Below are 13,984 nucleotides of genomic sequence, written 5' to 3' on the forward strand. Positions count from 1 at the left end.
ATTCATATGCAATAAGCAGTTTAAAATAAGGAATTAATCTAATACAATGGTAGCATCTGTGGCAAAAAATACAGACAGAATTTTTAACAGAATATCTACATTTTTCCTTCCTTTTGATAACTTCCTGAGGTGTTTGGCATGTGCTACTTACATAGCAGTTGGTAAAAAATTCCCTTCCACAACAGATGTGCACGGTCAGTACAGAAAGCAGACACACACCATAAGTAAGATTCCTGCCTGCTATTGTGATTGACATTAGTCTTCTATGCGAATTTGCCACTGAGATTATTCCTGCTGGGAACATATTTATTTAGTATAGGGAAATGTCAGGCAACAGCAAGGAGGGCTTGACAACAGGATATGTGCATCCAGCCCGCACACCCCAATGCCAGGGTGCACTTTTTCCCTCTGTGCTTGTATAGCATGGTCAATGGCACGGTTAGAGAATGGTGTCTACTCCATTTCTTCAGAGAGACAGAAAATGGGAAAAGAAATACATATCCTACATCTTATAGTGATCCTGTTATTCATAGCTTCTTTTGCATAAACCTACGCTGCCTTTGCATTAAGAATTAGCTCAAAGGCCACTTTAACATACTATTTGGATAACAATAGGATTTTTTTTTACACAGGATGTAACATGACACAAGTGAGGGAGCCTCAGGTAATTAAAAAAATCCTGCCTGTGCCTCATAAGAAAGTTATTCCAACAACAGAGCTAAAACAGACACTACTTCCTTCCATGCCAAACTGGGAAATCAAGAATACCATAGAATGCACAACAGTGGTCTGCTTTCAAGAACTAAGTCACTCTGAACTATATTTAACATCATTGCAAGTGACTGTGCTAGTAAGATTTTAAAATGTATCACTCATCATAAACAATTGGCCTTTACAAGCTCAAAGAACTTTTCTCTTCTGGAAGCACGTCAAAACACGAAGACATGCCTCACACAAGAGTGAAGTGTTCAGTTCAAGGCACATCAGTTTCCACGTACTATTTTGAAGGCAATACAACTTCCAGGCATTTCACTCATAAATCCATGAGCAATAGAGTTTTGGTCTTGAATTAACTTCACTGCTACTAATAAAACCTAAGCAGCAGCAAAGTTTCAGGCATGATTTATTAACTACAGTCAATTCTCATGATCTAAAACCATTTAGATTGTGAAGAAAAGTTCGAAAGATGATTAACTGACTTCTCTAGTGCTTACAAATTGCCAGCATATGAAATTTTAAAAGATAGTGAGTGGGACAAACTACTTTCATGACACTAAAAGTGGCAATGTGCTCTTCCCTTTTACTGTTCAGCAAGCTTGGATTCAGTCTTCGGTTAGGATAAGTTAACCTTGACTAGGCAGTGTTTAAAGCAAAGGACTGCCTTCCATAAGACTGCATTCTCAATGCCTTTGTTCATTCAAGCTGAAATTTTCTATTCCAGGTGACCAGACTGGATTTTACTCATAGAAGGGGTGTTGCCTTTACTAAGTGATATGTTTTTCTTCTACATCCTATATTTGCCCTTACTCAATTAAACGATGACACATGGTTTTATCTGTAGGACTGCATTCATTCAGTGAACGTGAGATCGACTTGTTCTATAGATTAACCAAGGCTGGGTATGGAAATACGTTGTTAGTTTTTAGAACTCCTCCTTCTTTTCTCTCAGAAGGTTACAGGTATGTACTGCCTGAAGTGAAAGACTGCAGGATGTGAAAAGAAAGAGTTTCATGGTTAAGGTAATTAAATGCAATCTTGCTTAATCGGATTCTAACAGTGCATCTGACACCAAGCTCCTAAGCAATAATGGGTAAATCACTTATACGGAAGTCATCACAGTTGGATACTAACTGCATGTTCTTCGTGTCACATAAACCCAGCTTGAATATGCACCTAAGAGCTTACAGTTGTAACTGAAATTATTGAATATATAGATACACATATACAATTACAGGAGCATATATTTTGGTAAGTATTTTAAAGAAAAACTCAGCTTGTCGATTTGGTACCCAGAAGCAATGGTTGTTTTTGACCTCTCCTGTGCCTGTGAGTCCCATTTATAAGACAGGAATAATGATAATATCTTCTCACATCCCAGGAGGTTATGAATTTCACCGTTCGAAATGCACTCATTTATTAGAAGCATAAGCACCGTGTAACATGCTTGAGGACATGAATAATTCTGAATTTGGACAAGCAGTCACAGGGGGTACAGTAAATAAGACGCAAGACCACAGTGGACAATGCAAATAAAACAAAACACTGTAGAGCAGATGAGCTAACTTAGCACCATTACCCTTTGCTCTGAAGCAGGCAGCAGGAAAACCAGACAGGAGGGAAAGGGAGTATGTAATGAGGTAGTTTTGAACTGCATCAGAATGCAAATGTTTACAGGTTGAATCATAGGCTTGTGCATCTGGCATTTGAGGTCTAGCTTTCAAATCTAGGGAAAAGGATTTTTGAAGAAGCAGTGAATTTTTAATGAGCAGTTTTCAGGCCTCAAATAGGCCTCAGTCTCAGACAGCCACCTTGTCCACTACCTCCTTTCTCATTCCTTCCCTTCTATTTGTTTTTCTCTTTCTTCCTTACATGCCTTTTGGAAAAGGTACCTACTCATTTTCTCAGAACTCTACTAGGAAGCTGGAAGAATATAACTGGACTGAGACAATGTTTTCAATACTGTGTGCAGTGCTGCAGACCCTCATTACGAAACTCAGCTCAGAAGCAGCTCAGCTTTCAAAAAGTATCAACTGAATGCTGTAAGTACAGATATAGGGTCCAAGGGGGATCTAAAATGTTCTGCAATTTGAAGGCGTAATGAACGACTCAGAAATATTCCAGTACGTTTTTTAAGAGGTGGCTCCAAAATCTTATTTAAACAATTTACATGGGAGGTTCTTTTTGAAGATCTCAGTTGCTGAAAAAGTCATTATCAAATGGTGAGTTCAAGAAGACTTATTCTCTGTCCTGTCAGAAATTGAGTTGGAAGACTTTTTCTCCATCTTCAAGCCTAATTAGTTATATATCCCCAAACTAACAGAGAGGGGTTCAGGGACCTGGCATCCATCACTGCACAAAAGCAGCATTCTAAAACAGAATTGCTTACTGAAGACTACGTCAATGTCAAAAAAATCAGGCAAGGGATCTTTTAGCCTAGGTAGAGAGTAAGAAAACTAAATAGTGATTCTGATGGCTTAGTAAAACAGATGATGACATCAATTTAAAGGAATAATCAAGTTTCTCATACCTATTTCACTTTAGAATTGTATAATTTAAAAATATTATGTCTCCATCACAAAGGTGACTATGAACCACAGCTCAGAATCATCATACAGTCTCTAAGAGCCACTACCTCAAACAAGGAGAGAAAGTTTCCTTACATACATTTCTTGCGACGTCCACAAAAATGTTGCTTTTGAAACCTTCCATGGTGGTAACCATTCGCTTGAGCATGATACTTGTGGGAAGTGTGAATTCTGTGATGACCAAAAGAAAAGTATTTGGGATTGGACTCTACTGTGTACCGGTGCACCTTCTCTTCCACAGTTCGTTTATATAATACATGAGGATGGTGTCCAGCAGGTGATGTGTAGTTGTGCTCCTGTGCTAGCTGCTGAGGTAATGGAGATATAAGGAACTCGATCTTCTGTGTCCTTATCAAACCTGACTAAAAAAAGAAACACCACCACAAATTAGAGAAGAGACTGTCAAGATTCACAGCTGGAACATGCTAGCTCTTAAAGTGATCTCCCTTCAAAGCCCAGACAGATTGAAATGTGCTCCTCTAAATTAGATTTACTCAAGATAAATTCTAGATAGTCTTCCCAATTAAAGTAGGCATTGTTTCACTATGGAGATGACCAGGTTTCACATTTGGTAACACACAAAACAAGAATGTTGTGGGACTGGCAGCATAGCACCTTTACACAGTACCATGAGTAATTTCATATGCAGTATTAATCCATTCTTCACAGTATAGATTTGTTTGTATGTGTGTTTGTGTACAGGATATACAGTCTCACATAAAAAGAAAATGCTTTTGGATAATGCAACTTCTAATAAATGCATACATTAGTAAAACAAAATATTTGAATTAAGATTCAGGGTTTTTTCAGAACAAAGTATTACCAGACAGGAATCCCAGACTTAAGGTTACTCTAAGTAGAAGCATAAGCACATTATGGTACAGCAGCACAAAGCTGAAGCATCTGAACATTTTAGTAGTATCATTCAGTAATCAGCTCCCTGCAATTTAATCATCATAAAGGCAGTTTAAAATTTATGTCCTCCTACAAGAGAAAACTGATCAGTGAAAGCAAGTATCTGATTGTTTTCCTTCTTGGATCCCTGAAAGACAGAAGTAAGTATGGGAAAACTACACTATATTTTTCACATCGTATCTGTGCATAAAACTGCACATGTGATGAAGTGTTTCCAGGATCAGGGCCAGGGAAATGTGGGTGGCACTGAGGAAGTATTTCCATGCAGCTCATTAATCAGTTATGATTTTATTTCATTTATTGTTTTTGTAAAACATGTTGTAATAAACACTCCTTTTTACCAAGTCAAAAACCAAGAAGTTGTTTCATCAGGTAATTCTATTACATTATATACATAATACTACATACAGATTTTTGTTTTGGATCAGTGAGGCTCTATCATGTGCCAACACCCTCCTGCCAAAATTGACATCCCACGAGGACTACATTTTTCTTACGCTTCAGAAAAATATGTGCAGACAAACAAATGTCAATTGCAAACCATCTTGCCTAACATCTTAAGTCCTCCCAGATCATGATTCCACCTCCTTCCTCAAAAAGTATTCTTTGAAAATGCACATATTAGACATGTATCACCTATTCCCTTCTGAAATGGATTATTTTCTTTAGCCTCACCTCTTAGGTCCAGAATGCCAAGGGTATCAGAAGGAGAGCAGTTTAAATGCCTAATGTAAGCATTGTATTTCTTAAGGATTTGTGGAATTTTCTGCACTTTCAGAACTGTTTCCCATGAGGAAAACTCAATAGAAAATGAAAAGCAAGTGAAAATAGAAAGTTACAAATGAAATCTTCACAGCTTTAACTGTTTGCTAAGCTAATGCTAAAATTGCCTTTAAGTCTATTCCAGCTGAAAAGATTTATCAGAGATATACAGGTCCTCGAGAGTCTATAGTCATACATTATGCCCTTTCCATGGAAATTCACTTCTGTCTTTCCAAATCAAAGGTATCTTTGCAGTACTCCCCAATATAAGCATCTTTCACGGGGGCCTAATAATAGCACTCATAAAATCATATTGTGATCTTAATTTTGACAATAGAAGAGATTCCATATTATGAACTGGGAGGGTCTAATTGCCTCCTGAAAAATAGTATGAAAACAAACATAGATGATATTCAGATTAACAATTTGCCCCCTCTCCTTTCTTCAAATGAATTCATAATTACGTATCCCAGTCTATATCTACTTAACATTCTAAATGAGGGCTAAAATTGCCTCTGTCAATAAGAGACAGGCTTTAAACAATTGACAAGAATTTAACTTGCCTGCTCACTGCAGTAAATTGGCATATTTCAATGTCAGATCACATTTGGTCATGACAAAGTACTTTCCTGTAGGGAAGAAGACTAATATTTTAATCCTTATGATGTGCGTCATCACACAATTTAAAGGTGGTTTTGAGAGACAATATTTATCTACTAGAGTGCACTGATAACTGGGCACTGCTAAAAATTTTTTTTTCAGCTGGAAAACAGAAATGTAGTGAATCTGGTTTTTATTTCCCCATTTTAAAGGTTTCCACATCTGAAATTATTCCTGTAGGATTCATTTTGTAAATGATTCAAACCATATGGAACAAAGGGGTTTCTACATTTTCCTGTAAGAAACTGTCCCTGATGTACACCAAGTTTCAGCCCCAAATGTGATTTCTATATTTAACATTATAAGGGTGGATTGAGAATTTGGGGCGGGGGGGGGGGGGGGGGTTGGGAGAGGGGGAAGCGAACTGAATTCTGGGCCCTGTGCTGCATGTATATTGCTGCACCTTTACGTGGGCTGTAGCTGACTGAGTGCCTTACAAATGTACTCACTTTATTTTCTAGTAGAAATGACCCTAAATCTCCATGAACACTTCTTTCCTTTGGGTTTTACATCAGACACATCCTCCAAATTGAAAAATGTTTTGCGAATGAAAGATAGCTTATTTTTTGATAACATCTAGTTTTATGAAGTTGTCAAGAAGAAAGGGGAGGTGCCACAGAGCAGTCTGGACACTTGTTCAATCACAGACCATTTTCCATTTCTTCCAGGTATGGTATAGTTTCAAGGACTCATATTAAAAGAATCTCTTTGGTAATTCTAAAGTAATGCTGAGAATGCTGACCTGGCTTCTGACAGAGATGCAGTCCTCTGGATCGCTGCAAAGGGGGCAACTGGGCAATAACTGCCAGATACTTTTCTTGCAGGTTCTTGAATTTTAGCCTTAGGTAAAGCAAAGTGGCCTATGGCTATGATCATGTTGGCTGGAAAATATACCAGCTGAGGAATGGCAGAGCACAGAGGCAGGATACCAGCACAGAATCATCTTTTCTAGCTTCCCACTGCCAAGGAATTCCAGTTTCTTGAAGGCCAGATTTTGGCTAGTCTGTACTCATGGGCAGTATAAGTGTTAAAAAAAAAGTGTTTCTGGGAATTTTTTCTACAAATACATGAAACATCTCTCTAATTGTGAGTTAGATGCAATATGTTTATCCAGCCAGCTCAAGTACTTCAGTAGATGAACAAATACTGTCAAAACTGTCATGGAAATTTATGCATTAGGTTTCCTATTGCCAGCATAGCTTTAAGTATACATGTGATTTTCCTTGAATCAGAACTCAAAGATATCTTTCCATTAACTTTGATGGGGTTGGGACCCAACAAGGAGAGGGTCAGATAGGTCAAAACTCCATTTTTATTTCAGATGCTCTGCAATTATAACACTATGAGAGGAAACAGGATGACAAAATCTAACATTCTTACTAAGTCTAGACAACACAGCATGAAAAAGACCAGGGACTCCTGTCTATTCCCTCTCTCTCCCACTGTGGCTATCACTAATAATAGCAGTAATTGTGAGAATATGGTGGGAAGGAAAACCCAAGAGATTCCTCACTTGGAATTTGCTGTTCTCTTGTTCTTCCCCCACAACACATATTTGCTATCCTTCTGTACGGGATATTCCATGCCATTGGAAAGTGAACGGAAAGACATACGTTGATCTGTGTGGTTAGCAAATAATTCTGAATCAATAAATTAGAGGAACTTGCAGTTTGTTTGCAGAAAAGTTGAGAAGAGATGAGAGGGCAACATTCCTCCCACTTGTTATTTGTTACGAAATGTTTGCTTAGCTCTGGGCTAAAGGAATTTTCAGATCCAATACGTCTTTGTGAAATTCCTCAGTATCAGGGTGTTATCACCAAGGTAAGGCACTTGCTCTGTTTTCTTGGTGTGTTTCAAAAGGAGGAAGAATCTCAAAATGAAATTTGAACAAGGGAAATGATAATAAAATATATGCTTCAAGATTCTTTTTAACTGAAGTTAGATTATAAACTGGAAAATAAGGAGAATTTTTTTAAACCACTGAAAGTTCATGTTAGCTATATAAAACCAGGTAAATCTTCCACTGATTTTAGACCCACATGGAATGGTTTTGAGAGTTACACGCTAACATATCCATCTCTAACAGGTCTCATTGGCCTCTTACTGGAACAGCACAAAGGCTGCTAGCATTTGTCTCCCCCTGTGTTCTTACTCTGAGTGAAGCCTTTGACCTGTAAACCTAATTAATTTTGAAGTTTCAGCATCTTCAAAAAACAGACCCTCCATAAAAACACAATAGTGACAGTGAGTGAAGGATTTTTCAGAACTTATATTTCTTGCCTATAATTTAACAAAGCTAAGTTCTGAGATAGCAGACAAACCCTTGCTCTAAACTAGAAGAGCTTCATGACTGTGGGTTCTCTGTTTGCATACAAGGCATTTTCATTACATGCTAATTAAATTAAAGGCAACAGCTTGGCCATATGCATATTAAAGTTACAGGAGTTTCATAAACCAGATGCAAATAATGAGGTAAGAAGCATGATGAAATGAAACTGAGAATTAAAACATATAAATAAATGAACTGCAATGTCTCTGCTAAACATAACTACTTAATACTGACTGACGCAAAGTTAAATTACAGTTTGTACGAAGACAGGAGTATCTCAACTAAATAAAGTGCTAAAAAGTTTGCATGTATTGTCTAAGGAATACTACTTACATACACAATGCTTTATTCAGTGTTATGAGCATATACATAAAATTAGGTGTTAAAAAACCACTGTGTCTAAACTGAGAGCTGCTAAAACAATGGCCAGAGAAATCAATGAAGTCTATACCATTACATGGGTGTGCATGTACTCAAGATGAAAAATCTCTTAAAAGGAAGAGTTAAATGTAGTGTCACACCCATTAAAATAGTTCCAAATATTCATGCGAAGTTTTAAAAGACTTGACAAAAGGCCAACTGAAATTGGCATAAAGCTTTCCACAGACTTCAGTGGACATTGATCCAAGACTTCTGTTGTGTTATTTCCCAACTCCTAAAATACACAAATCATTGATTCAAACACATCTTAACAAGAGTTACAGCACGTAAAGTACAGAGACATAAAGTACAGTTTTTAGTTCTACTTAAAACAAATAAAAAAGTAAATTAAGAACTTCCTTGAAATATAAAGAATAAAAAGAACAGTTGCCCTAAGAAGGTTATTCAAAATTTTCTGAGGTCAAAGATGCCTATATATCTAGTATTCACATCACAATATTGTTGGGACCATCTCATGTCACAGCATATTGGAGTCTTTTCTCATTCACTTTGCAGTGAAAACTCATGAAATTATCTTAGCTACAGTTCATTTTAATCAAAGTCAAACTCTTATTTTCTGCCCCGATGCTCTGCTAAGTCTCTGGCACTTTGGCACCACAAAGGAAATGCAAAAGACCTATCTCTGCCACGAAAGAATTCCCTTGCTGGAGGAGAGATTCCCCTAGCTCAGATGTCCCACCTGTGGGCTTTGTCTGCCAGACTGTTCCCCATACTGGAATAATGAGCATCTTAGAACAAAGAGGGCACGATGGAGATCCAGAGAACAGGAAGCTATTCACACAACTTAGAGCTACCTGACAACAGCCAGAAGTTGCCTTTGGGGCCAGACAGGCCTCTAGAATTGGGCAGATGTCAATTTTCAAACACCAACATACTGCACTGTGTGCTAGGATAAGGGAGAGGTCTCCCCATAACTCCTGTACTTCTGCTCAGATTCCACCACAGACTGATGGGGAGATGAGGCCCTTCCCTCAGGTTTTATAAGCAGGTAACAGTAGTCCCTTCACGAAGTACAGAAATGATCTTCATGTTTGCGATCAGCCCTCCATTCATTCTGCACATGCTCCAAGGCAGCTGGTGGCAAGCCAGCTCAATTAGAAGCGATGTAGCTGCTAAGAGACTGGCTTATCAGCTCAAGAACAGCACAACATGTCTACATGGTATTTTGTAACATCTATTTCATGGCCAGAAGCTTGGAGAACAGCAACAGTGATTTCAGATCCATTTCAAATGCATACTTAGAGAAACCCATGTGGAGACGGCAGTCCCTTGTGCATATACCACCAGCCTGATACAAAATCCTGTCAAGACAGCAGGAAAAGTGCCAGCTGTTTAGAATGGGGTTTGGGTCAAGCCTTGAAAACGGGGGAAAGATGTTGTTTTCTCACACATGCCAAGGAATCCCAGGAAGAATAAAGTCCTGTTAAGTTCGCCAACATTCACCTTGTGGATTCCTCTTTGCTCCAAAGCAAGGATATTCAACCAATACTAGTATAAGGCTGTTCAAAGCAATCCTCCATCATGTAAGCAGTCTAAATAAATTATTGTTTCTTTAGAGAATGTCTAATGAAGTAGACTCACCTCTTGGGATGGGTTAAGTTGGTAGTCTGAAAAATATGTGAGACTATAACCTTACTACAGTCATAAACAAAACTACTTCCAAGAATTATAGCCAGCAGTATAGTACAGCCTGACCTGGAATTGTAGATACCCGATATCACTAACTGACTTTTTGAGAGATGGGTTATTGAGCACCTCTCAGGTTAGGGTCAAAATGTCAATGCTCTGGATAATATAATCAAAATGAGCAAATTAAGATGTGAAATTAGGTAGAAAAAATGACAAGCAACGTATCTGGCAAAGCAGAAAGAAGAAGCCAAATTGCAGAAAGTGCTGCTGAGGTGAAAGATATCTTTACCCTTGGGAAGCATCATGAGCCAAGAGCCAAACCAATGGCAGTAAATCATGGTAATTAACGAAGTTCATTCCCTTTCTGCTATGAGCTACAGTCACTTTTCTGGGTGTAACTGCAAAGGGGAACGCAGCAGCTAACAGAGCTGAGGCATATTTTACCTTCATATGCTGTTTCTGTCCACCTCAGAAGGGCATTTCATACAGATAAGCCCACGTTACTGAAGCACTGGGTAAATTAAACAAGCTTCTGAGACACAGTGACAGGGACACGATCCATGATTCTCCTACAAAAAGTGAAAGGTCTGGACCCTAAATCCATACACAGGTTGTTAAACAAATGAATGACTTTTAAAGAGTGTTAAGCACCCAGGAGTTCCCATTGAGCTGAACATTATCTCTGCAAGCATTTCCAGAGCGCGTTTATACCAATTTGGGAAAGAAAATGTTCTGGGAACCTAGTGAGAATGGACTCTCATGAGGTTTCCAATAATACACATGTATTATTGAAGTCAGAAATCCCACGAGTAAAACTCAGAGCATGTTCATTTTTGATCCTGTCCCAAACCAGGCAGCACAAAGGCATGCAAACACACTAAAGGAAAGAGAGAATTTAAGTTAACTAAACTTTTCCCTAGCTTTTTTGTTTGCCAAAAAAATTCACCCATCCTTCAGAAAAGTATCAAGTCTGTACATGGGCAGTTACCGATGACTAACCCAGAGTCAGGGAAGTACAAATGTAATGTTTTATTGGACTGGGTCCTTGGCTGATGAGAATAACCTCAGCAGACCTTTACTGATTTTCACCAGATTGGAATATCTGGCTCTGTACCACAGCAAATGTTTAGGTTAAGTTAATGGCCTTTATACACACTAAAATATTTTTATCATAAAAGAAGCATTAAAATCACAGATTGCCTATTCTGACTTGAGAACTGTACAACAGATCACATTTTTCTTTAAATTGTGACTCACAAAAATAACTCCATTTATTCTGTTTTCTAACATAATATAGATTTCTTGCAAATGTAAAATATTAAGAGTTCTTAACAATATAGCATTTTGTTATCTGAGGATCTGACAGAAGGAGAGTACGATGTTTAAATTGCCAGTCTGAGTTAGTCATGAAAGACTACTGTGTTTGGTTGTTCAAAAGAAGTGCTATGCAGAACATTCAGCAATTATTAAAACAAGGTAACAAAATTGCATGTCTTTAATTATTCCTATATGAACAAAGACAGCGTTATCTCTGAATAGTGCCTTTGTATTTCTGCAGTTGACTGAACTTGTTTAAAACATCTTTATGCAATCCTCTGTCAACATATGGCAAATAAGGAAATATTCTTATTTGTTCCTCCACTTAAGGTAATTGAACCAGTCACATTGGTATTTAAATTTATTAAATGGGTATTTATTGCAGGGTAATGAGATATTCTAGAACTAACACAAATTTGATTGCTTTGCCACAGATTGAATACTTGCTTGTCAGTACGTGAGCTCCCTCGTTTCTTGTTTGTTTTTTTTAAATAAAAAAAAAAACTAAGTAGGCATGATAAATGAACAGAAGAAGAATACTAATGTAAACTATAGCATTATGACACTAACTATACACTAATAATATTTAAGTTAAGTGCCAAAGGTTTACCAAGTTGCACTCAAGATCACTTCATTAATGATTCCATCCGTATGGCTCTTTGGCTTGCTATAATAGTTCTGGAAAGCAATGAGCTAAAACCAACAGCTCAAATTTAGGCTTGGGAGGTGTACAAGCACTTGGGTATGGCCTGTTTAAGCAAATCCCTGCAACTGTAAGACAAAATCTAGACATTTTATTAGTTACAACAGTTCTGAAATCCATCACAAAGCAAATAAGAAAGGGCAGGATTGTTTTATGAATGCATTTATGTTTCACTTCTCCTAAAAAGAGCCCACTATTTGTCATGTGCTGTCTTACAGTTGATTAGTTACTTACAGTACATCAAGAATAACAGAACAACTGACTTCAGAAGGTAGCTTAGTTAGTCCCCTAATCTAGCATCCCACGCAACTGAGTGCACAGTTTCAGAGAATCCTTAAAGTGTAAAAGGAGGTCTACCTTTTGAAAATTTTGAAGCATAGAAAATACAGCCCTCCCTGTCTTCTCATTCTGTGTAACAGCACAAAATAAAAGCATCATTTATGTTCTTCTCAAATCTCTGAAATGTGACATCAAGATGCCTAGATCTTTAATAAGCCTTTGGACAGGGCAGAATTCAACCCTAGGAATGGTTTGCTATGAATTATTCATGCTGCTCAAAGGTGCAATGAAAATGTTCTCGCAAGATTCTTCTCCTCCTTTGTGTACAGCTAATCGATTTTATGTGGATGGAATTCAGATGTATTAATATTCTAAGGAAACTGCATGCCTTCTTAATGAATCTTCTGCTCCTATAGTTGTGATAAAGGCAAAACCAATAAGATCAGGGCATAGTGACACAGAAAATGAACAGCTTAAAAAAAAGAACTGATGATAGATAACTAAAATCAGTACTTGGAAATTCTTTTCCATAGGTACTTAGCATTAACAGATGCTTGCTTGAGTGTTTCCGATCAGGAACATTCCTCCCTATCAGACATGCAACTCCAAACATTAGAAGTCATGAGTCAGGCCTTGCAGGAAACACTATAGATTATGAGATTTTTTTAAAATAATGCTGAAGGGCTTTGGTGCTTTATTTTCTTTCTGATTTCTTATTTGAACCATTATCAACTGAGTTTTTAAGAGGTTTTTTTACCCTTTATGATCATGTGTACTAGAATCAAACTTGGGGATTTGTTAATGAAAACTCAGCTTTTCCTGTGATGCTGGGACTCTGGCAGCCAGACCTTTCAGAACAACATTTCAGATGATGAATGAAAGTGGCAGACAAGCCTGAAAGGCTCCCTCTCTCTTACAAGACACCCTGTTGAAGTTGTAGCCAATAGAGAGAGACACTCAATGCACTTGGACACCACATCGGGCTAGCTGACGGTAGACCCTTCACTCTGTTCAGAGGTCTTGGCTTCAGAGTGACTTAAGCTGACTGCATCAAAGCCCCAAAGCAAATGCTCTAGACATTGGTGGTTCACTACCCATACCCACTTTTCCCCAGCGAAGATCCTCCAGATAAAAGCTTCAGTCTGGCAGAGCTGATGCAAATGAATTTGAGGGGGCAGAAGATCTGAGCCTGTCTGACCTGGGATAATTTGCATTCAAACAAAATAAATCCAGCTGAATTCCCATAGCAATTTTACTTTGCTATGAATAGCTCAGGCAGCTCCAGTAACGAGGAGCTCGGGTTACATCTGATTGCCAGCTGTATTGCTTACTAAGAAGTTAGGTCAGTGGTTCCCAACCTTTTAATTTTCCTTGTTGGAGTATACATTGCTATGGATTAGTTAGATGAGAGAGTGGTCACAAGGAACTCTGTAGGGAGCAAAGTATCAGCTTTGCTGATATTCCACATACACAGACATATACATATGTTGAAATATCTATGTGGGAAGGAGAAAGGGAGGGGAACAAAAGAGCTTAGGCCATTAAGAGAATGGAAAACAAGAAGCAAAGATGGCCCAAGAGTGAGAATGTTAGGCTGGCGTCTGGGTTATCTGGATTAAACTCCCAGTTTTTCAGCAATTCAGC

At 38.0% G+C, this 13,984-nt stretch overlaps 1 protein-coding gene across 1 annotated transcript in view; it reads right to left on the reverse strand.

Moving 5' to 3' along the window:
* The window catches only part of ADAMTS18 (ADAM metallopeptidase with thrombospondin type 1 motif 18), a 78,939-nt gene that overhangs the window by 46,588 nt on the left and 18,367 nt on the right, over positions 1–13,984 (reverse strand). The window contains exon 4 of the mRNA XM_059824872.1: positions 3,385–3,667. Within this exon, the coding sequence (XP_059680855.1) occupies positions 3,385–3,667 (283 nt within the window). The remainder of the gene's footprint in view (positions 1–3,384; positions 3,668–13,984) is intronic.

Source organism: Gavia stellata, chromosome 15 (genome assembly GCF_030936135.1).
Source record: "Gavia stellata isolate bGavSte3 chromosome 15, bGavSte3.hap2, whole genome shotgun sequence".
Classification (NCBI taxonomy): Eukaryota; Metazoa; Chordata; class Aves; order Gaviiformes; family Gaviidae; genus Gavia; species Gavia stellata.